At 40.0% G+C, this 26,097-nt stretch overlaps 4 protein-coding genes and 2 non-coding genes across 8 annotated transcripts; 2 read left to right on the top strand and 4 right to left on the bottom strand.

The window, feature by feature from the left end:
* Positions 1-693: 693 nt before the first annotated feature.
* LOC140539321 (polyunsaturated fatty acid lipoxygenase ALOX15B) lies at positions 694-10,159 on the bottom strand. The gene is made up of 15 exons (XM_072662017.1): positions 9,771-10,159; positions 8,573-8,744; positions 8,054-8,267; positions 7,653-7,734; positions 7,465-7,554; positions 6,752-6,867; positions 6,442-6,614; positions 5,781-5,924; positions 4,834-5,037; positions 4,412-4,498; positions 3,962-4,131; positions 3,742-3,863; positions 2,247-2,347; positions 1,834-2,004; positions 694-1,118 (listed from the first exon to the last, which is right to left on the bottom strand). Exons 2-15 carry the CDS (start codon positions 8,717-8,719, stop codon positions 939-941), a joined length of 2,001 nt encoding a protein of 666 aa, XP_072518118.1. The 5' UTR covers positions 8,720-8,744; positions 9,771-10,159; the 3' UTR covers positions 694-938.
* On the bottom strand, positions 10,045-10,116 carry trnae-cuc (transfer RNA glutamic acid (anticodon CUC)). Its single transcript has one exon. It is a non-coding gene; the product is annotated as a tRNA-Glu (tRNA).
* Positions 10,160-10,478: 319 nt separating the features above from the next.
* Positions 10,479-10,550, top strand: trnaw-cca (transfer RNA tryptophan (anticodon CCA)). Its single transcript has one exon. It is a non-coding gene; the product is annotated as a tRNA-Trp (tRNA).
* Positions 10,551-11,005: 455 nt separating this feature from the next.
* tpst1l (tyrosylprotein sulfotransferase 1, like) lies at positions 11,006-15,221 on the bottom strand. 3 transcript variants are annotated; one of them, XM_072662271.1, is made up of 4 exons: positions 14,891-15,221; positions 12,227-13,427; positions 11,556-11,754; positions 11,006-11,277 (listed from the first exon to the last, which is right to left on the bottom strand). In XM_072662271.1, the coding sequence occupies exons 2-4, from the start codon at positions 13,051-13,053 to the stop codon at positions 11,233-11,235; spliced, it is 1,071 nt and encodes a 356-aa protein (XP_072518372.1). In that variant the 5' UTR covers positions 13,054-13,427; positions 14,891-15,221; the 3' UTR covers positions 11,006-11,232. The 3 variants fall into 3 exon arrangements, with proteins under 3 accessions (XP_072518372.1, XP_072518374.1, XP_072518373.1); XM_072662273.1 differs by having other exon boundaries at positions 14,969-15,221; XM_072662272.1 differs by lacking the exon at positions 14,891-15,221 and having other exon boundaries at positions 12,227-14,880.
* Positions 15,222-15,353: 132 nt separating this feature from the next.
* On the bottom strand, positions 15,354-19,532 carry crcp (calcitonin gene-related peptide-receptor component protein). Its single transcript, XM_072662274.1, has 6 exons — positions 19,472-19,532; positions 18,784-18,820; positions 18,542-18,640; positions 17,976-18,070; positions 16,675-16,732; positions 15,354-16,456 (listed from the first exon to the last, which is right to left on the bottom strand). Exons 1-6 carry the CDS (start codon positions 19,477-19,479, stop codon positions 16,313-16,315), a joined length of 441 nt encoding a protein of 146 aa, XP_072518375.1. The 5' UTR covers positions 19,480-19,532; the 3' UTR covers positions 15,354-16,312.
* Positions 19,533-20,060: 528 nt separating this feature from the next.
* On the top strand, positions 20,061-25,935 carry asl (argininosuccinate lyase). The gene is made up of 16 exons (XM_072661591.1): positions 20,061-20,300; positions 20,450-20,644; positions 21,719-21,802; positions 22,072-22,128; positions 22,240-22,337; positions 22,691-22,768; positions 22,862-22,939; positions 23,064-23,116; positions 23,224-23,286; positions 23,390-23,504; positions 24,106-24,190; positions 24,344-24,403; positions 24,486-24,569; positions 24,926-25,006; positions 25,098-25,204; positions 25,330-25,935. Exons 1-16 carry the CDS (start codon positions 20,286-20,288, stop codon positions 25,472-25,474), a joined length of 1,398 nt encoding a protein of 465 aa, XP_072517692.1. The 5' UTR covers positions 20,061-20,285; the 3' UTR covers positions 25,475-25,935.
* The last annotated feature ends 162 nt before the right edge of the window (positions 25,936-26,097 follow it).

The raw sequence follows: 26,097 nt of genomic DNA, 5'->3' as shown, positions 1-26,097 counted from the left end.
GGCATGCAAGTCAAAGAAAAACACAGAAAGAGCACCTGAAACTGAAAGCACTGAAGCCCCAAAAAGGCCTGGAGAAGCAAAAGAATGTGGAAGAAGAAATACAGGCAAAAATAAAGTGCAAAGAAATAAACTTAAGTGGGGAATTGAAAGAACTAATGTAGTATTTCTGTTGTATCTGCTTTGGAAATTTTTATCATTAATGTTTAAATAGTCTGGCCAGAGGAGGATGGGTCCCCCTTGTGAGTCTTGGTTCCTCCCAAGGTTTCTTCCTCCAGCTCTGAGGGAGTTTTTCCTTGCCACTGTCACCGATGGCTTGCTCACGGGGGTCTTTGACCCTTCATGTTATTTCTTCTTTCTTCTCTGTCTCTGTCCTTTATTAAGTACTAATTATGTAAAGCTGCTTTGTGACGACAACAGTTGTAAAAAGCGCTATACAAATAAATTTGACTTGACTTGACTTGACTAGAGGTCAAAGGTGGGCAAAGTCATTGAACAACAGCAGTGGAAAAACCCAGTAAACAGAAATGAAAAGAAATAGATCAATAGAAAAAGATAAATATGTAGAACTCACTCTGTACTCCTCCATTACTTTTTAACCATGAAATTATTTTGCATATTTAAAGAGTAATTGCAAGTAACTCACAATCCATTTTTACACATATGTATTTTATTTTATTTTATATATCATGGCATTGTTATGACATTAATACATTTATTTCTGCACAATTCATAAGCAGGTTTACAGAATTGTAATCTAACTGTGTAGTTGGATAACCACTCACTCACTTAACATTTATGTTTTACTGGAACTGTAAAGGTATTTCGATTATGATAAGCCTTGTGAAAAATGATGAGGAAATCCAAGCATGCCTTACTGTCACTGTATTATTGAATTGTATATATTGAATAAAAAGATGACGGTTCTTAAAGTGTTGAATTCAGATAGCCACACTGTTTTCAATCTTATCAGGGGAGAGGTAGAAGTAAGGAATCTCCATTTTGCTGTTCCTCTTGGTGATGTCTTCAGCTATGGCCTTTAGCTCTTTGAGGACTGCCTCCACAAGCCTGCAAGGAGCACCGCTGCTGAAGTACCGCTCACGGTAATGACACAAGGGAACCTACAATAGAATGAACAATAGCATGGACGTTATTCAAACTTTTGTAGTAACACTTCTGATTTTTGAACATTAGAATTGGGTTCAGTTGGTCAGATTAGCTTACCAGAAGCGGCCTCAATTGGTCAGCAGTGGCCTCAAAAATCAAAAGCTTAACAACTTCAGCATTTTATTGAAGTAGATAACCGGAAATGAATAGAAATAAATGTTGGATAAATTAAGCATAACTGCAGGGTACTTTCAGGAACCACCCACATATTTGTCAGAATGATCTTATTATAAACAATTATGTATTGGATCAGTGGGTGAGGTGAAAGTTATACCTGTCCTGTAAAGTTACCACTTTGGAGATACAAGGTTTTTGTGTGACAGCAACAACATATACACCTTCATTGGTCTAGAACAGGGTTGTCTCATCTAATCCTCAAAGAGCTGCAGGTTTTTATACCAAACAAGCTGGAGCACACCTGGCTTTAGCTAGTTAAACAGTTGGTTTTCAAACAACTGGCCGTGTGTGCTTCTGGTTCGTTGGAATGGGCACCCCTGATCTAAAACACTGTGGTGAAGATCAACGTCAAATTAAGAATCTTACAGATATTTTGGTGGCTCCTGCATTTTGACTTTCCCTGTAGAACTGAAAATACTGCTACTCATTAAATGACATGTACAGCCATTTAAAAGAACTAAGAGACACATAGAAAGTAAAGACTACACTCACAAAGTCAGCAGCAGGCTGTGACAGCAGCAATAGTATGGTGAGCACGCTGCAGGTGGAGCTAACATCTGGGAGAAAAGATAGGAGGTCCTCCTCAGTCACTGAGCCTTTTACCTGGGGAGGGGGGCGCAACATGGCTGCCGGACAGTTTGGCAACCACAAGTTGAAGTCCACCTGAATTTTTGAACAGGTTAGATTAAAGTTTTGAAGTGCCTGCATGAAGGCAACATTATGAAGCATTTGTACCTTAACAGCTATAAAAGCAATGTGATGCTCCACTGGCTGTAACAAGGAGAACAACAAAGCATCTCTACTGTTGATACTCCCGGCTCAGCACACCCGTTACACATGTACTGTATTTTACACTAGGATGTGAGCTCTGTATCTTCCCTACAGCTCAGTAATGTCTGGCACACCTGAGAAAAGTTGACGGCTGAATGCAGTGCTGAACTGGAGAAGATCACCATGGTGATGAACTTGCTCAGCTCTGCTGTGGTCTGAAATGACTGTGGAAAACCTGGAGGAAATGATTACAGAGGGGGAGTTAGATCTTTCTATCTCTCTGGTAATTATGGTAGAGGAAAAGCCTGTGTAAACACACTCTAAGCGTTTATTATGCAACTCTTTATATTCTATTTTTTCAATGATATATTTTATAACAAAAAATTATATTTGATTTATAATTTATATATATATATAAAAAAAGGATATTGTTTGGATATTGCAGTGTGATTGGCCGAGGAGCATTCAGTAAGAGCCAACATGTCACAGCAACGGCACTCCGGTCTGCATTACACGCCTAAACTCGCCTCAGAAGAAACTTGTTAAAAAAAATACTAATCAAGTGAAATGAGGGTAAGGAGCCTGTCAAAATATCTAATGAACTAATATTTTGTTCTAACAACAAGCAACATGAGCAACAACAAGCACAAACGCAACGTCAAAAGCACCCCCAATGTCAATGATGTTCCACCTCAACAAAAACACTGCAAAGAAAGCAGCTCTTTAATCAGAAGACAGTTAAGCTTGCTAAGCATGGACAAAAATCTAATAAATATCAAGACTTTCAAAACTGTGAGACTATATAATCATAATAACATACACAGACTCCGGCCTACGACCTCACAATCTCACTGTATAGCAGCGTAGTATTCTTGTGTATTATTGTGTAAATAAAGGTATAAATACAAAAAGTCTGTCCGTGCCTCATCTCAGAAAAAAGTAAGTATCTGTAAGCTTATGAACAACAGAGACACTCTTTTTAAAGGACGTGAAGTAGCAGTCATTTACACTGGGAAATATTATTAATACATATTTCAACATTTAGTTAAGAGTGCTTCCTGTAAATCAACCCATTGTAATGTCTCCCTCTGCTGGCCTGAGTGGGGAGCTCTTAAGCTCATCTCCAGCACACAGGTACTGTTCATGATGTTCATAATGTTTTGGGCGCTCTTAGTGAGATCTCTGTTACCAATCTCTGATGTGTTGATGTGGTGATATGATGTTTATTGTGGTTCTGAGCTCTGTTTTGTATTCTGACCTGGATTGTAAATTTGAGTTGCACCTGCCTGCTTGTTTCCTGATCTCTGCCTGTCCTGATGATGAGTATTGCTTTAGCCCTAATGAAGTATCTCTGCTCATACAGCCTGTCACAAGCCATATGTTACACAACAATTTCACAAGCCCTAAAACAGAACCCTGAGGGATGCCACACAATTCTAACTAAACTAAATTCCAAATAATTCAAAGTAATTTTTGCAATCAGGACTAATAACTGAATAATAAATATAGGGTTCAGTGTGTTAAAAGACCAAGTGGGCTTATAGGTTATGTGGGCTTACTGGGGCCTTTTCCTCTAGGTGGAAATTATCCAGACATCTTCAGCCTTAGTGCTGACATCTTCAGCCTCACCTGTGTGAGTGAGGCTGAGGAATCCCTCGTTGAAAATCTCTTGGATCCAGTTCTGTAGCTCCCAGTCCTGCTGGACGTCCTGATCATTGCAGTAATAGAGGGCCACCCAGCTCACCACAAACCTGCCAAGAAGGTGCATCAAGAACATACTCACGCCTGAATTCATACTACTGCCACATTAGTTAATGTGTCTCTGAACTATCCTAGTGTCCTAAAGCACCTGTGAAGGGCACCCCACACCCTTAGAGCATCTTGCGCATAGTAACAGTTGTGCAGTGTGTCCAGTCCTCTCTCTTTCAGGTCGTCAGGGACACACATTGAAGTGTAGCGCAGTCGGTCCGTGCCACGAGCAAGCAGAAGAGGTGCTGCCTTTATGCCACAGCCTATGGCCTAATGTGGAGAGGATACATAGAGTAACAGTTTACTGATGAACAACTGAATTGATTTGAGCATAAATCACAAGTTAGTACATAAATAACTAAACTAACTGACTCTTGCCTTATTATTAAAACTTACAATACTATGTCCTATTCTCCATGTATTGTCTTTTACCTACAATTAACAAAACACAAGCATTCCTTCATTTTCAGTAATTCTTTTATCGAACCTCACCTAAACAGTGCATACACGGATTCAATTCAACAGTCCTACAGAAGATAATGACACCAACCTTGTCAAATACACCATTAGGGGCTAGAAGAGAGGCTCGAGCCTGAATATTGATCTGAAGAGATGTCCTTACATGAGGCATCAGAAGCTGAAAAAAGCAGTGCAAAAAAGATCCAATCACAGTCAAACAACAGGGGAGCCCAGGAGCTAGAAATACAAGTCCTCCATAATGCTGCTTTAACACATTATTAATCTAACATAAGCCTATTTTCAGTTTCTAGTGATAGAGTTTAGAACAGTTGGATGGTTAATGGCGCAGTAACGCATTCCCTACTACAGTGTTTTTCAACCCTGGTCCTGCAGGCACCCTGTCCTGCACATTTTAGAGCTTTCCCTTCTCCCAACACACCAAATTCAACTAATCAGGACAATAGCAAGCCCACTTCCAGGACCAGGGTTGAGAGACACTGACCTACTACACACCTGGTGAAGAGGGTGTATTTCCGGCAACTTTCTGAGAGTGGCAATGCAGCACACCTCTCCTAGCAGGTGTGTTCGAAGGAAATGGGAGAGCAGCTGGTGAACCTGGAAATCTGCATTACGGACCCACATCTTTGCTAACAGCCAGTCAGGTTCAGGGTCCGAAGGCAGGAACACAGGGTTCTGAGGACCAGCAGTCTTCTGGAGCTAGTATCAAAAAAGTTTGGTAACTGATTATTCAATGATTATTCAGGATTATTCATTATTTGACTTCATAAATTATCCTGACAAAGGTTCTGTCCAACAGCACTGGTGTGAACAATGTACACAAACCCTGTACTTGCATGCCAGTAGAGATACTTGGGGTTAAAAATGAGTGGACATTCTCTGTTCTGTGTTTATATTTGTACCTGAATTAATTACAGGATTTTCAGTGTCCTGTAAATCAAATGAACACAATTTATCAGATGCAGTCAATCAACCAAGACATGTTTAGTGTCTAATGTTTTGGTTATGAATGGGCGATGCAAGGCTAACTTCGCTGAGGTGGACATTTGTTTGACACAAAGTTGGATTGAGGGCCAGGAGGAGGAGTTCAGGGCATGGTCCTTCTCCCAAAATGAGGTCACTAATTTAAAAGGTGCATTTAAGCAGTCCAGTTTTCTCCTGCATTAGAGTAACAGGTAACACAGACCTAAGTACAGAGCAAAATCACTGAGTGAACACTAGAAAAAAATGAAAGCACACACATCACCACAGGGTGTGTTATTTAGACAGGCCTAAAGAAAAAGAACTTGGTTCACATGGTCCTCATGCCTGTGTAAACTAAGCTGTAATGCAGGAGGACATTTAGAAGCATGCACTGTGTAAATTAATTACAGACTTGCTTGTCTTTAGTTGTAATGCATCTGTAACTATTCCCATTAAAGGACGCGTTGCATTGTACATACCTGGATGGCGATGGGCTTCAGCTCTCCATACTGGTTGTAGTGCAGGAGACACAGTGGAGCAGCCAGGTATGTTTGTTTGTCGTTGATAACATTAGCAGGCAGCTGATCAAGTATCCCATAGTCCAGGAGAAATATGGCTCCTTTCTATGGTACAAACCCATGGCATTACAATATTTATGCTACATGCTGAATACCACTCACCAATGTGACAATGAACACAAATTTCACCATTTGAAATTTAGATTTTTGATATGTACCAAATGTTGCCATACAATCACCATTGACTTTGTTGGAAGCTATCTGGACTTCAACTAACTGTAGCCCATATGTTGTCATGTTGTCATGCCCATTCATCATTCTTTTTCCTGACCACAAGAGCAGATAATAGATGGATGGTGGACCATTTTCAGCTCAGCAGTGACACGGTACAGCAATGTTGTTGGATTTATTTATTTTTTTAACATCACACACATCAGCATCACTAGTAGGTTGAAAATGGTCCACCACTTAAATGCGTCTAGCCAGGAGCTGCTCTGTGATCATAACCTGACCCCTAAAGAAGGCCTTGGAGATGGGTAATACAAACTGTGCATGGAAGATATGCTGTACACCAGCAAAGTGGAGCTATAAGACATGTTTCTAAAGGCATGCATTCACATACCTCCATCTCTTGCTTCAGAGAAGAACCAACAGGCAGGAAGTCCCTTAGCATATCAGATGTAACATGTAGGTTAGGTGGAAGATAGTGAATTTTTCTGATCTGCAGAGGATTACATCCATTCAGACACTGATAACCAAAGAAGGTGTCATCTTTCCAGTGAGCCCGAACATAATCTGAAAAAACATGAAAAGAAAGCCGGAAAAAAATGAACACAAAGAGGCTGTAATACTGGAGATTTAGTGGAGTGTTAGTGCATGATTTGCATTTTGGTATTGCTGATGAAACAGAAAGCCATCATGGTTTGGCGTACTAGCGACTGCATTATCTTTTCCATTGTGGATGAACAGAATTTCCAGTTCCTCCAGGCTGCTCCAAGATTCTGTTCTGTTGGTAAACCCCCTAAGATAGTTCAGGTTGGTGCCTGGGCTGAAAGACAGACACAAGAACTTTAGACACCCCAATATAACAAAGTAAGTAAAACCCAGTAAGACACATAAAACTGAACAAATGTATTTTTAAAATCTTAAAAACATATATAAATGCAATCAATAAAAAAAGCTAGGACACCCCCACAGTACTACTTCAAATACCTAAATTAAAATACAACTTAAACAGCTTACAACTTATACAACTTATTAGCTGCAGAAGTAGGAAGTTGGAAATGTGGTTTGGGGTTGTTTTTTTGCAGTAGGACCTGGAGAGCTCTCCAACATAAAATCCACTAGGAATTCTTTATTGTATCCAAGGGTCCTTGAAGAAAATGTGAGGCCATCTGTCTAAAAACTAAAGCTGACACATCACACAGCTGAAAGAATTCTGCATGGAGGAGTGGGAAACACTTTCTCCCAGTCGATGTCAGAGACTGGTAGACTATTATAGGAAATGTTATTTTAGTATAAATATATTTAAAAAGACAAAGGTTTTCATGGGTTGTCCTAACTTTTTACATGACTATAGAAACCATTCTGAGTCTTCTGCCTCCTGTGTAGTTTATGTTTGAGAAGTGTACTGGTATAGGCCTACCTTTGCCGAGTTGAGCTCAAATTGGGACCAAGGGACTGTGTACTGGTCATGTCTATACACCGAGCGCTACCTTCAGCAAAAGTGCTCCATCTGCAATGAAAAAAAATCACACATGTCGAACACTGACTCTCGAATAGTTAAGGAGAGAAGGTTTGGTGGTACGAAGGGCAACCAGACTAATGTAACACCTGATTTGTTGTTGTTTTGTTTGCAGGTCTCTGGCCCTGTGCTCTCTCAATTTCTGCAGTTGTTCCCCATTCAACAAGCACACTAATGGTAACAAAAGAAACAAAGATGATATTTCAAACAGTGAAAAACAATGCAAATGCAACACGTACAGGCTCCAGTTTCCTTGTGTAGTTTGTTTATTCTAACCCACTACTTCCTTATGATTTCCATATTTAGATATCAAAGTATTTTCTGCTCACTGTAATATTCTTGCTTTATCAAAACACATAAAATTATGCTCTATTTTGTAATTAAAAATGGGTAAGGTTCATCTTCAGTCCGTCCTTACATTTACCATTGTGATTCACCTACAATAAAAAAAAACCTGGAAAAAACAGACTCAAGCATGCTAACAGCTTGCCTCTGTCACTGCGGAGCTCAACATCACCATCTGCAGTCTTGATCCACCTGTTGCAAGGGAAGAGTTCTACATCTGCAGCATCAGCTCTCAGTTTCAGCTGCACGTCCAGACAGTGCCAATTCAGGTCAGGAAAGCCAGGCCGAGCCTCAAGACGCAAGCGCACCAAGACCACCGTGCCAATCTCCATTTCAGGCTTGATCACAACAGTGCAGGTCTATATTAAGTAAAATAAATGTGATTAGGCTGTATAAACCATATATAAGATATGATTGACACCAAAGCACATGAATGATTAAAAAATGATTGGTTTAAATGCATTATTTATCATTATAGCTATCGTTATAGACACACATCTGCATATATAGCGATATAAGAGGGCCAATTCCCAACTTACAGGAGGTTAGACTGCCCAAAATTATTTACAGATATAAATCAAGGCTTTGCATTTTGTGTTAGATTAACCCATAATCAATGAGAAAGTTTGTTATTTAAACTAACAAAAAAATATAAAGGCCTTACTGAGCCAGGCAGGAGACATTGTCCATCTGGAATAACTTTAACTGGTGGGCAGTCACACTGAGAACCAACCAGAGAGATCCAAAGGGTGTTGTACGTTCCTGTGAGAGACCCTGGTGAGGTCTGTACTGTCACATGAAATTCCTCCATTTGACTTGAACCTGGACTTTAACCTCTAGAAACATAAAGGTTAGAATATAAACACTGAATCCTCGAAGCCTGTGGAGTTATTAGACCATGTGTACGTAATCCAGTTGCTCTACCCCACTAAAATCACGGCGGCAAAAAGTCAAATCCATGCTGGATTGCTGAGCAGAACTACAAGACGCGCCACCCAAGTCTACTACAGACACTTCATTACCCATAATGCCCCAGCGTCTTTCCAAAAACGTGAGCAGCAAACGCTTTCAGTCAAAACCAGTATATATTTTTTTTCTGGTGCATTAATCAAACTGGCAAATGTATCAGTAACGTTAGACTAGGCATTATTTATTTATTGATTTATTTATGTTAGTAAGTACAAGGGACATCTAGATATAGCCATAATAACAGTAAACTACTCATGTACTCGTGTTATCTAGCTAACATGAATTGGAATGAATGGAAGGACACAATCATATATCGATATATTGAATAATAACAACAACAACAACATTATTATTATTATTATTATTATTAATAATAATAATAATAATAATAATAATAATAATAATAATAATGGTGCAACTGTGCCCCTCTAAATTATGTGTGCCTCAGTTTAAGAAGTAAAGTAGTAGTTTAGAAACGCTCCTGTTTCAAACAGCTTAAATATATAATGCTGTATAACTATTTATAATATATGATTGTTGTTCCTTTCCTAGAAACATTCTCCAATACCGTTATTTGCATATAGAGCTGACAAACGACACCCACATTTGAATTGGAAATAGTACACCTGTTTCTCCCAACGACAAAAGACTAGCTAAAAACATGAAAATATCGTAAATCCCCCAATAGTACTTTTTTCTTGCTAAATGTTCCGAATATAAAAATATATAAAAAGCGCTAGATTGTAGCACTATGTCGTTTTACTCAGCTATTTTAATCTCCAGTAATAGATTAGTTGTACACAGGTAAGCTACTAGGTACCCATCATTTTTCATGGTTTGATTCCACTGATGATAAAACACAATGTTGCCAAAATGACTTTTATTTGCCTTACCTTTGGAAGTCGTGGATGCACGTTGTCACTCTCTTGTGCTCCGTTGAGGTCTGCGCTGGGCTGTGCGTGCAGTGCGTGGGTGGGTTAACATGCTTTGTATACTCTTCCTGCATTCAGAGTTATGTGACCTTTAGGAAAACAGAGACTTAATTTTCCTACCAAAGCATAAATGGGTTAGATGGGCGCGTTCGTGCTCCTAAATGAGACCCATGGATTAAATGTACGTGGTGCATCAGTCGCAGAGTTCTTATCGGGGGAGCAGAAAAAAAGGCTGTTCCCTGACCGGGAATCGAACCCGGGCCGCGGCGGTGAGAGCGCCGAATCCTAACCACTAGACCACCAGGGAGCGCTGACAAACGGCCGCTACACAAAATCTAAAACCTGTATGTGTCACATTTTGATTGTTTTTTTTACTCCTCCACCACATATATCTAAGCAATTACTTTGTGCAGTAGTACGTTTGGTTTGAGCAGTAGTTACCGATTAGGCAGTAAGATTTAAGGTTTTGAAATTGAGCGCCATGAAAAACTAGTTGGCAGCGCAAAAATTGCACCGATAACCGATCCGATCACGCACGGGGTATGCTGGTACGGTTTCCGATGGTCACATAAAAGCGCTCCTTCATTGCGAAACAAAACACCATAATAAAACTGGCGAAGTTCCTGAGCCGTGTACTTCGAAACAGCCCGGAAAACCACAGTCGCCACCGACCTCGTGGCGCAACGGTAGCGCGTCTGACTCCAGATCAGAAGGTTGCGTGTTCAAATCACGTCGGGGTCAAATTATTTTGGTCATGTATTTTTACTGTAAGTAGTTTTACTAACATCCAGGAAAATAAAAGGTCCATTTACTATAAAGCTGAATAATATCTTTATATCAGTTGATGGATGGATCACAGGATGTTGATGATAATCTTAGTGATGCATTACGTTTCAGTTGTGGTATAAACTCAGATTTGCTTCATGGCACAAACAGCTTTAATTAAATTAAATTGTTGACATTGCACCAGTAAGCCTTTAGGTTTTACAGAATTTACCATTTAGATGTTAAATTATTTGTAATCCTTGCATTAGACCAAAAGTAATTAAATTCTGCTGTAATAAATCCCAGTATCTTGAACTTGTTTACAGCCCCAGTGTAAATAACTGTCACACTGAAGAGTAGATGATTGATGCATGATTAATAAAAACATGTGCAAAACAGTAATGTTAAAATAAGCAATTTTAATAAATATTTATTTTTTATAACAAGACACTTGTACAATTTATGGTACAAAGTATGGAACCAGTAATTGTGCATTTTGTGCGAGTTTTCAGATGCAGCTGATTTCTCAGACAGAATTCACAGTTTTGTAATGACTTCGGTTCAAGAGTTCTGCAACTTCTATGACCATTCGCACCTCAAAAGCTAAAAGGCAACAAGTCCATGAAAAAGAATCTGGTCTTTAATGTTCGATCTTTCATCAGCTAGGATGAAACACGCCTGTGTTTGCTTTGGCTCCCTGAAGCTGAGAAGAGACGGGGAAAGAAAAAAAAAAATTGGTCAAAAGAGAGGTCAAAGTAAGCACAGCACATTCACTTCCTCTCTAACTATAGCTTCCTGTGAAACGACAACCAACACACAGTTTCATATTAACCATCACACTGTCAAATCTCTCAAAGCACTGAACACTGATTGTTACATGTGACTTCATTTAAAATCTCCTCTCTGAGAAACATCAGGACTTTAGGTCATCATATGAAGGCCTGTTCTTTTATAAAGAAAAAGCCATTTCTTTGGTCTTACCAGTTTAGTATTGTTCTGCGGTAAGGGGTCTGGTCTTCCATAGTCTGGAGGATTAGCCAGAGGGTCATAACCTAGGCGTTTAAGCATTGGTGCAATGTCAGCCATGTCCTTCACCACATCATCAGGAATTTTGCCGACCCATTTGGACAAGGCCTCCGTATTCACCGGATTGACAACCTGGTCAGTTGACCGTTCCACCCTGCAACGGAAGTGTAACAGTTGAGCCACCCACCACAAACCCAGTGCTAATCAAAGTGGATGCAAAGCATGCAAAGGCAGGTGTGAGCTATTGCCGTCTCCATGGCCAAAGATAAATAAGATGCAGTTCTACTATGTAATTTATTTGTTTGACTCACCAATTGGTAAGGGCAAAGACATGGGCGTGCAATCCTGCAATCTACCATCATGCAGAGTTTAACTCCAACTCTAATCTAACAGACTTGTTCCAGGTAATGAAGGACTTTAAGAGTGTTTGACTTGGAGTCAGGAGAGTTGAACTGAAACTCCTCAAGGTGGGCAATCTCCAGCAATAGGACTGGACCCCCTTATGCAGAGGAAAATGTGTAATATCCTATACTGACCACACATAACCTGCACCGAATTGTCATCACCTGGTCAAGCATTACATGACAGGCGGTACACAACAGGAACATGCCCCATCCTTTACTCACTTTGACAGAGACACTCCTCCAACTTTCCCAATGAGCTGCTCGTGGTGCAGCACTGACAGATCCCAGGGGAGATCCAGAAAACGAAGGAGCTTTTGCATCACTCGTGCTGGATGCAGCACCAGTTCTTCATAGCGCACGGGTAGGCAGCTCCTCTCCGATACAGCCCGGCACTGGTCGTACATAACCTCCACGGCTCTGTTCCATTTCACCAGGCAGTCTCTGTAACTAGTCAGGTCAAATCCCGTGATGGTCACCTTGCGCGATATCATGGAATGAACAGTGGCCCGACCGTCCCGAAGCATCAGCACAAATTTGGCACGTGGAAAAAGTTTGGAGAGATACGTGAGGGACTTCAGAGCGAAAGGGTCCTTGTTGCACAGCCGTGGTGCAGGTTCGCCATGGCCCACAATGATTTCCAGCAGGAAGGCACGGATAGCTGAGTCCAGAACCTCGTCCGTAACTCCGGCCTCGTCTAATCTGAGCCTCTCCCGGGCTGAGCGGCTCCAAGTGGCCTGCATGGCTAACAGACGGGGGATGACACGGGTCTCCTCTCCACACCGCACTTCAGGGTGAGCATCTAGCATGGCCCGCATTAAAGTGGTACCACTACGCGGTACCCCGCCGACAAAAATGAGAGGACTGTCTTCACTGTATTCTACAGGAACAGGCATGGGGTAACTGAGGTTCCGGCTAATGTGCTGGTTTGGACCCCATACACCCCGAGAGCGCGAGTTTGGGCACTCTATGGCACTAAGACTCAGGTAAAATACTGTAATGGAGCTGATGACCACACAGGCCAGTAGGACACTGTGAGTCTGTTTCCTCATGGTGTGTGTTGGGGGGGGGGGATTTGGGAATTCAGTAAAAATCCAGATGTTGGGGAGAAGGGCCTCTATTACCCTTGGAAAAAGAAATGTGTGTGTGTTGTTTTTTAAGTGTGAAAAAAGAGAAGAGAATGTAGTACAGAGTATCAGAAACTAAATTATGTGCAAAGAAGGGGAAATAAAAGACGGGGAGCGGAGGATAGAGAGTGGGAAGGACAGAAGAGAAGAATGCAGAGTAATGGAAGTAAGGGAAAGGGGGAGGGAAAAACAAAACAGTAAAAAGAGGCAAAAAGCTCCTTCTGTCCTTGCTTAAGGGCTGATAGCTGAACTGTGGCTTGCTGAGGCAAGCCTGTGGTTGTAGTCCAACTTCATTGTCTCTGGAAAATGGGAAGCGATAAGTCCGACAGTGAGACAGAAAGCAAATGTATTACGATTATGTATGTATTAATGTAACTAGGTACAAAACTCCTAAACTAAAATCTACACACATTTCCACATAGAGAGAGATGGATGTTTGTTTTTTCCCCCCCTAAATAACAATGGAAGCACACCAATGGGATATACATTCACTGATAGGGCTAAATCAAAGCTCTCTCCATTCTGCCACAGTACAAATATATCAAATCAAAAACTCACACAGCAGTTCATTTTTATACCTACATTCATTAAAATACATGCGACTTGAGCAGCTGTCTTTTTATAGCCACCAGTTCTTACATTAGTCACATCAAGCTTCCTCATCTAAGCACTCTGAATTTCCAATAAACTGTAATGGAATATATTTAATAATATAAATGAATCAGCTGCTTCCTCAAAGTCTTGTTATTTAGTTTAATATACACATGAAGACTTGCAAAAAGAAAAAAAGACGATATCCTGGTTGAGATCATTTATATTTAGGGCTATATTACACTATTGTATCTGCACGTTGTAAACCAGCTCGACTATAATCGTTATTTCTAACGCAAAAAGATCAGTTAATAAGATTTAGTGTTTCTACAGATTTTCACCTGCGGAACATTTTGCGGATGAATTTATTAGAAAACCCACAAAACATCGAGCAGTACATCCAATGTCTAAATGGATCCGCGGTCTGGTTTGAGGTGTAAAGCGGGCGGTAGCGTGAATGGGCGTTATCCATTAGTGCAGGGCAGACTGCATACCCAAGCACTGCAGCTGTGCAGATCCTATCGTCGTACGAGCAACAGGTCAAACACTAGCTAAATAAAAACCAACCAAACCTCGGTATTACCCGTGGGAGACTGTAATATCACCCAGCCTCAAGTCCAGACGGTAAACCTGTTTGACTACGTTGGGATAATACAGCACCCGTTTTATGGTCTGTAAGAGGCATTCAGCCAAGATACCAGTACAGCTGCAGCTGGATGGCAGCGCAGTGAAGTTGGCTGACCGTCCTAGCTCGCTTTTATTACCAAGCACATTGCCCCAACATGCTGAGCGTTGTGTGAAACCCTTATAAACATATATGATGAAATCATATCCCAACGACAGCTCTCACACCCTTACAAGACGAATCCACATCTTTGGCTGTTTTCCCCCACTAACAATGCGGGCTAGCTAGCTTGCTAACGTTACCGTTGACTGAAGTTGAAGAGCGTGCTGCCGAAGAGAAAGCTTTAGCTTAGCCGACGAGACCGTGATGTACGATAATACTTGAAGACAAAGCTATCTACGAAATGTGATTTCTGGGGAGGGTTATGAAGCTGGAAGACGACCGTCCTGAAAGCAGAAATTGGGAAATTTTGCTAACCTACAACCCCACGTTTTGCTAACTTTCACCGCGGACTCGACTAGCCAGGTTTACCAGGGTTTAACTTACCGACAGCAGCTCCCAGGTACAGCCCCTCATACTCGCGGTGGTAAAGATTAAATGAAAAGGAAATAAATCAAGGCTAACCTGGTGTGTTGAAATAGACATGAATGTCACTTAAGGCTGCTGCTCAAAAGCTAAAACCATGATTTGACCTCAGGTATTTCACCAAGCAGCCTTTCTTAGTCTATAGAAAACTTCTGCTGATGCCGCTCGCAGCAGTCTGGCTAAACGGAAACTTCGAGAGCAGCGTTAAATCACCACCGCGGGAGCTCTCTCCCTAAACTCCGGTCTCAATGGTTTCAACTCACCGATGATCTGTGTGCACACTAGTGGCTGGTTAGATGTGTTGCACTCCTGTGCACACCTGAACACACAGACTATATATTTCATAATCAATAAATTATACAATTTAAAACTTAAATTGATTACTTTGTTTAAAAAAAAACCCCAAAACAATAAAGTAAAAACCTGACTCATCCAACTAAACTTTTATTTAAAACCGAATGAGATGGCCAATATGGAAACTGCTTCAAGCAGCTACACAAAGAAGCAATGAGTGCTTAATTAAAGCAAAATGCAAGATAAAAAAAAAAAGGTAAAAGTAACTCGACTGCTAAACACCGCATACCGTTAAACTGTCTGTATGTTAAGTGTAAAGAGACAAGGGAAGTGTATGAGAGGAAGTATGTAGCTGCTGCTGCTCTAAATGCACACATCCTTTTTTCTCCCCCCCTGACCCATTTAAGCACCCAGGCCACAGCTAAAACAGCTTCTGCTAACCACTAACACTCTTTGTAGAGAACACTTTAAGGGCCCACAGCCTACTTTCTGTCTTGTTTTGCTTCAGCCCTGTGCTTCCCTCATGCAATTTATGCGATTTTATTAACCAAACAGTTCATAAATATGTTTTCAACCTCCCTAGAATTAAACAGGGCATTTGTGTTGCTTTGCCTTTGAGAGTATGAGTATGTAAACAAGCTCTGTTTGGTCTGTTCTGATTGGATGCCCTGTACTGCCCTGTGCACCATCTAAGTGGGTGGAGCGGAACCGCATATGTATTTACAATTTATTGAAAACATGTTTTTGTGTATCTTTTTGCAGCAAAGTACTACAAAAAACTACTACTAAAGACTACAGTGTAAATTGTATACTTTAAAACATTATATACATACTACTGAGGAAAGGATACTAATAATAACTAATGTTAAACTAAACAGTGAAACCTCACAATTAAGACGCTGCGATGTTTGAGGTTTCATTAGTAGTTATTCATATAAATACATGTAACACAAACTCTCATTAATGTAATGAAAACCAAAATGCACCCAATCCATAACGACACCCTGAGTCTGAATCTTAAACGGTCATTTCAAACACAGACAAAACAAGCAGGAGATATTATGTTGTGAGAGGTTTCCTGAGGTTTCATCACTGGTCTGTGCCTGCATCCATCTCAGCATCTCCAGGAGCACTTTCATCTTGCTGAGGGTCTCCAGGGAGGATGCCAGTGACCTTCTGAATAAGCTCCTCTATCTGTTCTTCAGACAATCGTTCTTCACTCTCTTCCACCATCTATAAAAGAAAAAAACAGGTTATACACACACCATATGTTTCTCAAATCAAACATTTCTTTGTCCCTGCAGCCAACCACCATGTATACATACATATACATGTTTCAATTGAAAACAGTGTCTGTACCAATTAGATAAATCCTGAGACATACAGACACACTTAAAAAGGCACAAAATGAAAGAAAGAAAGAAAGGCAGCCTATAATATCAAAGCCTGACCAGCTGGATCTCAACAGCCGTTTGTGGTCTGTGGTTCAGGAGCTGCAGTTTCTCGGCTCTGAAAAGAGACAGAGAGACAAACAATTATGAAAAGGCTGACTGTTTACAGCGGTCGCTGGATGAGGAATGATAAGGAAACTTGACTAAACAGATTCCCAAACAGTGACATAATCCATGCAATTGTGTGACAAAAGACAAAAGAAAAATGTACTGCAGGTTGCTGTACCACATGACACAAGTCATAAAAGTTCATTGTGCTGTATCTCACGGTGGAAATTATAGAGCTCATCAGCAGAGGGCAGACAAACCAAACTCTAATTAGAGATACAAAGTGAATGCGCACCACAGCATGTATGACATGGCAGACAAACTGTGTCAAGTGCAAGTTTAGAACAAACTGCTTGTTTTTTTGTTTGTTTGTTTAAGAAATGTACATCAAAACTGTCCAGCATGTGAATCATTATACCATTCACGTTAGTTCTGACCCTACAATCTGATTGCCTGAGAGATTGATGTACGAGTGTCAATATTGCAGGATAACGGCTCTCTGACTGAAGCTCTTCAAGTATTTGCCACATACACACGTAACCTAGCAACGATGCCAGTGCTTACAAGACACCAGTCATAACAAAGCAGCTACGTTATAATTATACAAGTAAAAGACTGCCAACATGAATTATCTTTGACATGAGTGCCTTGTTATTGCAGTAATCACATATAAAACCTTCAACCAAATAAAAGCTAAATGCTGGAGATTTCACACTGTTATTTGTACAGCGTACAGTTGCACAAACTGTGCATCAGTACAGAGCAATACTGTTGTTCGGTAGATAGGTAGGCAGGTAGGGTACACTGTGATTTCAGACACGGAATTAGATCAGCTAGTTTGAGGGAGCATGATCTGCTGCACTATTTAAGGTAGAACAAGTCATTTGAGTACAGAACGGGAGAGAATACAAAACAAAGTTTTGCAGCTTTGCTTTAAAAAAGGTCTTAATATTTAACAGCTTTGTCAGAGTGTGTATCAGTGTGTGCAGCCATGGCATTAATATTAATTAATTAATATTAATACATTAACCTGCAACATCGCCTACTGTTTTGGCTGTTGCTTGTACACCTGATGACTGGGAAATTATGAACAGTTACTCGACTATTATAACTAAAGGGCACATTGTGCATACCGCCGCAGGCTGAAGATCAGTAGTCCATTGCTAATATCTCACATTATAGCACGAACACAGAGTGTATTATTGCTTAAAATGATAGTATTAGACATGGGCATGAATATCTGCTAGTCTCACTTGGTGAGTTTGTGTGGGAGCATTGCAGTCAGGAACTCTTTCACAGTCTCAGGACTCTGGTGAGAACATGGCGTCTTCGATAGATACTTCAGAGTCTTCAGGGGAAACAGACAGAAGCAATGCAAAATAAAATATACATGAAAGCTGCCTGGATTATGTACATCTTTGCACGTAGGGTAGAATATCTGTGCTGTATTTAAACTGTACTGAATTATATTATATATATGAAGTATGGGTGTCATTGGCATGAACCCCAAAATTATATACTATACACAATAATAATGCCACAATACATATAAAATACCTTACTACTTTTGTCCTAATTGCTGATAATGAACAAAAATGATAATATTAACCGCTTGAGTTTAATTTATCTTAGGCTGTTTGTAGTTGCCTTTATATCATGTAGATCCTCACCCCTTGCATAAAAATCTTAATTAAAAAAATCAACAAGGAAAAACAATGTTGCAAAACACTGCAAACTTACTAAAGCCTCTCAAGCATCTTAACTAACTGCTGAATAATGAACGATGTAAATTTACTGTAGGTCCAGCTGGGTCACTAACCTCATACATTATAGTGTTCAGGTTCTGCTGTCCAGTGCTGTGCTTGTTTTTAACACTCTCTTTTCTCTTCTCTTTCAGCTCGGCAAGAAGCTGATAAACCTAACAGTGTAAAAACAGAAACACACAAACCCTTTTTTCCTTGCATGCATGCTTAAAGTAAATCACATGTCCTTCACTAGTTGTTGACAGTTGTTGATGGTTTGATCACCTTAATTAATGTAAACGTTAATAACATTACTGACCTCAAAATTGCTGAGCATGGCGGCATTAGCATCCTTCCTGCAACACAGGCGTGAAAGTGAAAAAATAATATTTTAAGCAATGGTTGATCAAGTAGCACTATTCACCATTTCCCATCTATAACTGAACAAATCAATCACCATCATGCAGCTCACTAATTTAAAGAGCCATGTGGCAAATTTAAAAACTGCACTTTGGACGTGAAGGCAGCAGAAGAAAAAAAATCATAGTTTTGCAGAATAAAAAGATTTAAATTTAAAAGATTAAATAATTTTATTGCATTCCTTAATCTGATGTATAAGCAAATGTCACCGTCGCCTCATATCTAACAGCATTAGCTAGCTATTATTTTTCTGAATCATCTGTATACCCACAGCGAAGCCTTCTTTTTCATTGTAATTGATTAAGCATTTATTTCCATATGTGTAAATATAATTACGTCAAAGGTCAGTGAGTTTTTTCGCGTGTTAATAAAAAAAAAAAAAGCTTTTATCACGTTTATTAAGCTAAAACTCAAAACGACGTCACACGACAGACATCTCAATAGCACTAGTAGTTTTTAGCGCATTTTGCTACGGCTCTTTAATATACTGCAAATGTACGCAAACAGTTAAACACAAAACCCGACAGCTAGGATATTTTAATGTAGATAATTACAGCTTAACAGAAACACTTTAAGCATGTTCTTACACTTCCATTCTGGAGATCTGGGCGGTTCCACGCCTGTAAAAAGTCGGGTAGAAACAACGAGACACAGATCATACGTTCCTGGATTTTAGCACATTTGCTAAAAACTACAACAGCTGCTACCACGAATAATAATACTAGCTAGAATGTTTTAACAGAGTCTTACAGCTGTATAATTATTTTTAGATGATATGTATCACATGGTAAACGTACAGTCACTGAACAACTGTTTAAGGATGAATTTATTTTTAAATTGATGGGATTGTTAAATTAACAAAACTATTAATTAAATTGAAGGGACGATTTAAGTCTATAAATAATATATATATATTTTTTTGATGCTGTAGGGGGTTCCGCGTCCGATGACACTTCCTTTCCCGTTGACCGGCCTCGGTTCTGACTGATCTATAGATCTGTGCCTCGCTAAATGCATTGGCAGAACTGGTTAGCCTGTAAATCCCTCTGGCTTGTAGATCACGCGAAAGAGCTACTTTGAGGCGGGGTCGTGGGGGGATTTCGAGGAGGAGGGATATTTTGAGAGGAGGCGTGTCTGTGGGGAGGAGGGATATTTTGGATATTTCCAAACCAGCAGGCTGTTGCAGCTGTTGCATCACTGCCTGATTCTGGTTTTATGAACCTGCACTTCCAGATATGCTCTTCTGATTAATCCGATTACTTTTCTGTAGGCAGGGCAGCTGCTGCGTTTATAGATAATACACAATATAAACAAGATCGAGTTCAAAACATAAGTGAGTTCATGAGGCATTTCGTAGCTAACTAAAACACAACAGCCTGGCGATTTAACTGAAGAAACACTATGGCAGGATCGGAGGTAACGACCACTGATGGCACTTATCTCTGTGTTTTTTTTTTCAGAGCTTTTCTCTGCTTAATTATCTTCACGTCCTTAGGAAACTGTTAGCCACAAGCTAAAGCTAACTTAAATCTAATTTGTGGCTTCCATGTGTTTATGCTGAGCAGGGAAACAAGCTGTGGGGCGGCAGGTTCGTGGGAAGCACTGACCCAATCATGGAGAAGTTCAACGCGTCCATTGCCTACGACCAGCGAATGTGGGATGCGGACATTAGGGGAAGCAAAGCCTACGTGAAGGCGCTGCAGAAAGCTGGACTGGTCACTCAAGAGGAAAAGGAGCAGATCCTTACCGGCCTTGAGAAGGTTAGCTAACTGTGAAGTTCAAGTGCGAGGAGCTGTGGTCCGACAGGCAGAGTAGCACTGAGGTTTGTGTGTGTGAGAGATAGAGAGAGAGTTAAAAATTAAGGATTAAGATAAAGAATAACAGGACAAGAGCCTCACGTGCCTTTCTCAAACTATAGGCTGTTACTCTGCAACTTTCCCTTCTTTACCCAGATGTTGACCTGTCGCCTGTGCTACAGTCCAGTTTCCATTCCTCAGTACAGATTAGAGGGGGATTCCACCAGTCTTTTCACCAATTTCCTCATAATTCAGTCCTTAAAAGTAATTCAGAGTGGTTTAATGTGAACTGGTTACCTGTAGAGAAAGTGGCAAGATTTCCTTACAGTGGCAGTAATAGAAAATACTGTGGTAGAAAGAACCTGTAAAAGTAGATGTGCACTCTGTCTTATATGTAATTGTTAAGTGTTAAAATATTGGTAAATTTGTTATCCATTTACCTTCTAGGACCTTATAGCACTAGATGTGTTTTAGACCCGAATCATATCTGACACCCTTCTAGAACAACATCCTGGACATCTGCTAAACTCTTCATTGTCATTTCATGTTATAACTTTCTGTAATGTAGCTTATTAATGCATGTCTGATTCCTGTTGCCACCACATTTGGCTCTGTAAGCCTCTCTTGAATGGCAAAGTTCCCATCCAACCACTCTGTGTGACTTTGTTCATTTCAGTGTTTTACGTATGCAACACTTTTAAAACATTACTGGAATTCCCCATTAATGTATCCCAGACAAAAGTGTGCCCTGGCACAGTTCACAGCTGTACACAGACACAACAATGGGGGACCCTCAGTCATGTGACACTTCTGCTGGCTAGTGCCCATTGTAAAACACCTTGCCAAAATGTGACCCTGTTTCAGCAAACTGGATTGAATTGCTGTTGTGCTGTCATGCTGACTAATAAAATCCATATTATTTGAGACTTCCTAATTAAGGTTGTGGTTTCATAAGATGTGCGTTGTCTTGCGTAGTCGGTTCTTGTCATGTGGGAAGTTCAGAAATGTGTTAATCCATCTCTCTGTTTCTTAAATCAGGTTTTTGGTGAGTGGTCCAACGGTGAATTCCAGATAAAGCCTGGCGATGAGGATATTCACACGGCAAATGAACGCAGACTAAAGGTGAGGCTCGTTGCACTGTGCTTGAACACGTGACTGCTTACACTTCTGGATTAAACCCTAATGATCAGGAATGTTGCACTAGGAAGCTTGGCATTGTCATAAGGAATGTATGATTCTCTGTGGAGAGACAGTGATGCTACAGAATGAAAGGGGTTAAGCCTATTGACGTTGATAAAAGTGCCGGTCATAGTAGACTTGTATACCACCATGTATAGCAGGCTTTAGGACAGAGAAACAAATCAAAGTTGGCACTCCATCCTTTTTGCTAGGAGCTGATCGGAGAGGCAGCTGGAAAGCTGCATACAGGCAGGAGCAGGAATGATCAGGTGAATCTCAGTTTGCCCAAGGCTTAGACTGATATCTGTAAATATCTGTGAAATGACTTAAAGGCTTTGTAATGTAATTTATTTATTTAATTATTTGATTTTGTTGAACAGGTTGTCACGGACATGAGGCTGTGGTTACGAGATGGTATTGCCACACTGAAGGGAAATGCCATCGAACTTATAAATACAATGGTGGAAAGAGCAGCTGTGTGAGAATCCACAGACATTGTATTACAAGTGTATTGACACATATTGCAATTACAGTAAAACATACATTAAATAGAGATGCAGTCATATCCACATGGGCAGCTATTTAATTAGACAGATATTCAAATTTGATATTTGATGACGCATTGAAGCACATGGTTTTCAAAGTGAGGTCCAGGGGCCTTCATACAGCCAGACAACACTTTATGTCTGATTAAAAGCTGGCCTTTTGTGATTGGTACGAATTGTTAGCTTATTTGCATAATATAGCCTTCTATCATACCAATATTGAAAAGTCCAACATCCCAGTTACAGTACCATCATTCCACACTGCCCCCCTCTCTCTTCCCCTCAGAGAGATCGACATCCTGTTTCCTGGATATACTCACATGCAGAGAGCCCAGCCAATCAGGTGGAGCCACTGGATCCTCAGGTATGAAAAAAGAGAAGGTGTTTAAACACTTTGCTGATGTTGGTGATGTACTGTAGCTTGCTTAGTGCTACGTATTGTTGTTATTTGTTTCAGTCATGCAGTGGCTTTGAGCAGAGATGTGGAGCAAGTAGAGGAAATCAGGAGGCGTGTCAATGTTCTGCCTCTGGGAAGGTCCCTGCTAGTTATTACTGAATGCATATATAGCTGGATATTCCAACAGAATGAATAGCATTTACAGCATTATGTTTTTGTTTGTTTGTTTTTTGTGTTTTTTTTTTGTTTTTTTTTTAAACAGTGGAGCTATTGCTGGGAACCCATTCAACATTGACCGGGAACTTCTTAGAAAAGGTTAGCGTATTCAGGTTGTGTTCATTATATAAAGAGCTTATTTTATATGTTTTACACAGGACAGGAACATATTATGATTGTCCTACTTTTTTAACATTTATCTGCAGAACTAGATTTCGATGGCATCAGCATCAACAGTATGGATGCTACTGGACAGAGAGATTTTGTTGGTATGTTTTTATGTTAGTGAGGTTAATTTTAGTATGAACAAAAGTTTGTTAAATATCTGTAATTAAATATCAGTGTATGTGTATGTGTGTGTGTGTGTGGCAGCTGAGTTTCTGTTCTGGGGATCAATGTGTCTGATGCACCTCAGTAAGATGGCAGAGGACTTGATTCTTTACAGCACCAAAGAGTTCTCCTTCATCTCATTGTCAGATGCATACAGGTAAAAAAAAATCAGTTTGTTAGAAATGAGTACTGTGATCCTTTTTTGGCAAGTGTCCCATAGTTTAATGCTGCCTTTAATAGGACTGTTATAAATGATTGATTTAGTACAGCAATCTGTGAAAAACATAATCTAAAATGTTTATTGTATTTATGTCACCACAAACACTCACCAACATATACAAGCTAGCACACAAATAAAAATGACCTCACTCAGACACTATAGAAGAGCATCCAATGACAAAGGCAGCATTGTGGGGCTGTTCTCTAGGGCTGGTTCCAAGGCAGGTGCGAATTCCACTTCAAAACTAAAGGGGGAGCCTAGGAGAAAGACATGGCAATTTCCATAGTGTTGTTTTAATTTAGGGTTAAAGAAGACATCCCTACTGTCTCTGAATGTATCGCAGTACAGTTCCAAAACAACTTGTGGGTGTTTCATAATGTTCAAGTCTGTGCACATAATACACCACATGATTGTTACAGGCTGAGTCTTCTACACTGTTAACAAGTGGGTGTGCTCTTGTCTGCTTTGTGTGTCGGCACTAGTCTGTGGTAGAGCACTGTGCTAGTTAGATCTCTGCTTGTGTGTTTGGTGTGAACAGCACAGGGAGCAGTCTCATGCCACAGAAAAAAAACGCTGATAGCCTGGAGCTCATCCGCAGCAAAGCGGGGCGAGTGTTTGGCAGAGTAAGTCATGATATGTTTAAACATGTTTTCACAAATAACTGAGTGATAATAAATGAATGGCTGTTCATTTGGACAGAAGTTTCCAGATATCTATATGTAAAAATGAACCCGGTAATGAAACGTCCCACTGTAAGCATATAATTTTTGGTTCAGTGTGCAGGGTTTCTGATGACGCTCAAGGGCCTCCCCAGCACATACAACAAAGACCTACAGGTACACTCACTGCAGTGAGAGAACAGCTCGATCCTGTTTGAGGGAGTGTAAAACCCACTGTAACAGTCTATGTCTTTTGTAGGAAGATAAAGAGGCCATGTTTGACGCCTATGATACAGTACAGGCTGTACTGCAGGTGGCTACAGGTGTCATGTCTACACTTGAGGTGAGACACCTGTGCAGTCCAAAGCATCTGACGAATAACATAATCACAAATGTATATTTATATTTTTTCTCCAGTTTTATTTAAATATTATACATATTTATTTATATATATAATGTGTGTGTGTGTGTGTGTGTGTGTGAACTATTTGGGAACAACAAAAATTATATTTTAAATTGTATTCTTTAAACCGTTGTTTTCATCTAGTCTTTAAATAAATTTAAAGTTCTTTAAATATGCCTTATACTTCATTAAGTACAAGTGTACTTAACTGCAGACAGCTGTATATTTCCTCATACGTTTTTCTAAAATTTGGTCTTTGTGCTAAAAGTAAAGCTTCTGTTTCTGATTGAATGCAGGTAAATCAAAAATCCATGGAGGCAGCTCTGAGCCCAGACATGCTGGCCACTGATCTGGCCTATTACCTGGTCAGAAAAGGAGTAAGTAAGCTATTTCTTCACAGCTGTACCATTGTGAGGATATTATACGGTTGTATTAAATGACTGGGATCTGTCTGATCAATTGTTGTAGGTGCCATTCAGGGAAGCTCATAGCTGCTCAGGAAAAGCTGTCTATCAAGCTGAATCTAAAAACGTTCAACTGAATCAACTTACTGTGGAAGACCTTCACACTGCAAGGTCAGTAGTCTTCCGTTATACACAAATTAAGAATTGTGGCCTTTTTTTATTTAATAAAATGCAGCTGATTTTGCAATAGTATATGTTGTCAATAATAAAAAATATATATATCTTTCTGTCTCCAGTCCTCTGTTTGATAGTGACGTGTCCTCAGTATGGGATTACACCAGTAGTGTGGAGCAGTACAGTGCCCCTGGAGGAACAGCAAAGAGTAGCGTTACAGCACAGATAGAACACATGAGAACTTGGCTGAAGAGACGTAGAGAGTAACTTCACCTGTGCTGTACAGTACATTGGTACAAAACTGATACATGTTCAGTTTTTCATATACATAATTGATAAAGTGATGGAACTAAATTGTGGCAGTTGTATCTATTTTGTTTTTCCATTACATCCTCTCATGTTCTTAAAACACTAAACACTAAAGTCTTCAGATTGCCCAAGACTCTCTCCACAATGAAATTCACAAATGTAAGTACTGAACATTCTGCTTAGAAAAAAAACAAAAAACAAATATCCATATGAAGTAGGCTCCCACATGGAGTATGTTTCTGGACTAATATCTGTCTGAAATGATCCAGATGTTACTGGTATTGGTCGTTAATACTTAATACATAAATACAGGAAGAAAATGAGAACGCAAGTACCAAAAAAAGTTTATTTTGCCACATCAAATTCTTTCAATTTCTTGTAAGAACGTGTGATACTGTCTAATAAAAAGTCATAGGAGAGCTATTGCATATTCTTTTATCCAACCTTTTGTTGACACATGACGGAAATCACCTCTCATGCATTAATTGCAACGAAAGCACTATTATTTGTAAGCAGTCTGGTTATCATTTTTAAGAGAACTCATTTTTATGTTCCATATTCACAGCAAATGAATAAAACTA

This window comes from Salminus brasiliensis, chromosome 18, assembly GCF_030463535.1.
Source record: "Salminus brasiliensis chromosome 18, fSalBra1.hap2, whole genome shotgun sequence".
NCBI lineage: Eukaryota > Metazoa > Chordata > Actinopteri > Characiformes > Bryconidae > Salminus > Salminus brasiliensis.
The sequence above is the reverse complement of the archived record's forward strand: the minus strand, read 5'-3'. Positions and strand labels throughout refer to the sequence as shown.

Bases quoted from the DNA above. Each gene is read 5' to 3' on its own strand.
- LOC140539321 (XM_072662017.1), bottom strand. From the start codon at position 8,719: ATGGAGGAATTTCATGTGACAGTACAGACCTCACCAGGGTCTCTCACA. The intron at 6,615-6,751 runs GTACGCCAAACC...ATGTTTTTTCAG, and splicing joins AAAAGATAATGCAGTCGCTA to ATTATGTTCGGGCTCACTGG. The intron at 4,132-4,411 runs GTTGGTGTCATT...TCTCCACATTAG, and splicing joins CTAATGGTGTATTTGACAAG to GCCATAGGCTGTGGCATAAA.
- tpst1l (XM_072662271.1), bottom strand. From the start codon at position 13,053: ATGAGGAAACAGACTCACAGTGTCCTACTGGCCTGTGTGGTCATCAGC. The intron at 11,755-12,226 runs GTGAGTAAAGGA...CTTCCGTTGCAG, and splicing joins GGAGGAGTGTCTCTGTCAAA to GGTGGAACGGTCAACTGACC. The intron at 11,278-11,555 runs GTAAGACCAAAG...GTCTCTTCTCAG, and splicing joins CGCAGAACAATACTAAACTG to CTTCAGGGAGCCAAAGCAAA.
- crcp (XM_072662274.1), bottom strand. The intron at 18,641-18,783 runs GTCAGTAATGTT...TTACACTGTTAG, and splicing joins CCATGCTCAGCAATTTTGAG to GTTTATCAGCTTCTTGCCGA. The intron at 18,071-18,541 runs GTTAGTGACCCA...TTTCCCCTGAAG, and splicing joins TGAACACTATAATGTATGAG to ACTCTGAAGTATCTATCGAA.
- asl (XM_072661591.1), top strand. The intron at 21,803-22,071 runs GTGAGGCTCGTT...CCTTTTTGCTAG, and splicing joins CAAATGAACGCAGACTAAAG to GAGCTGATCGGAGAGGCAGC. The intron at 22,940-23,063 runs GTCCCTGCTAGT...TTTTTTAAACAG, and splicing joins AATGTTCTGCCTCTGGGAAG to TGGAGCTATTGCTGGGAACC.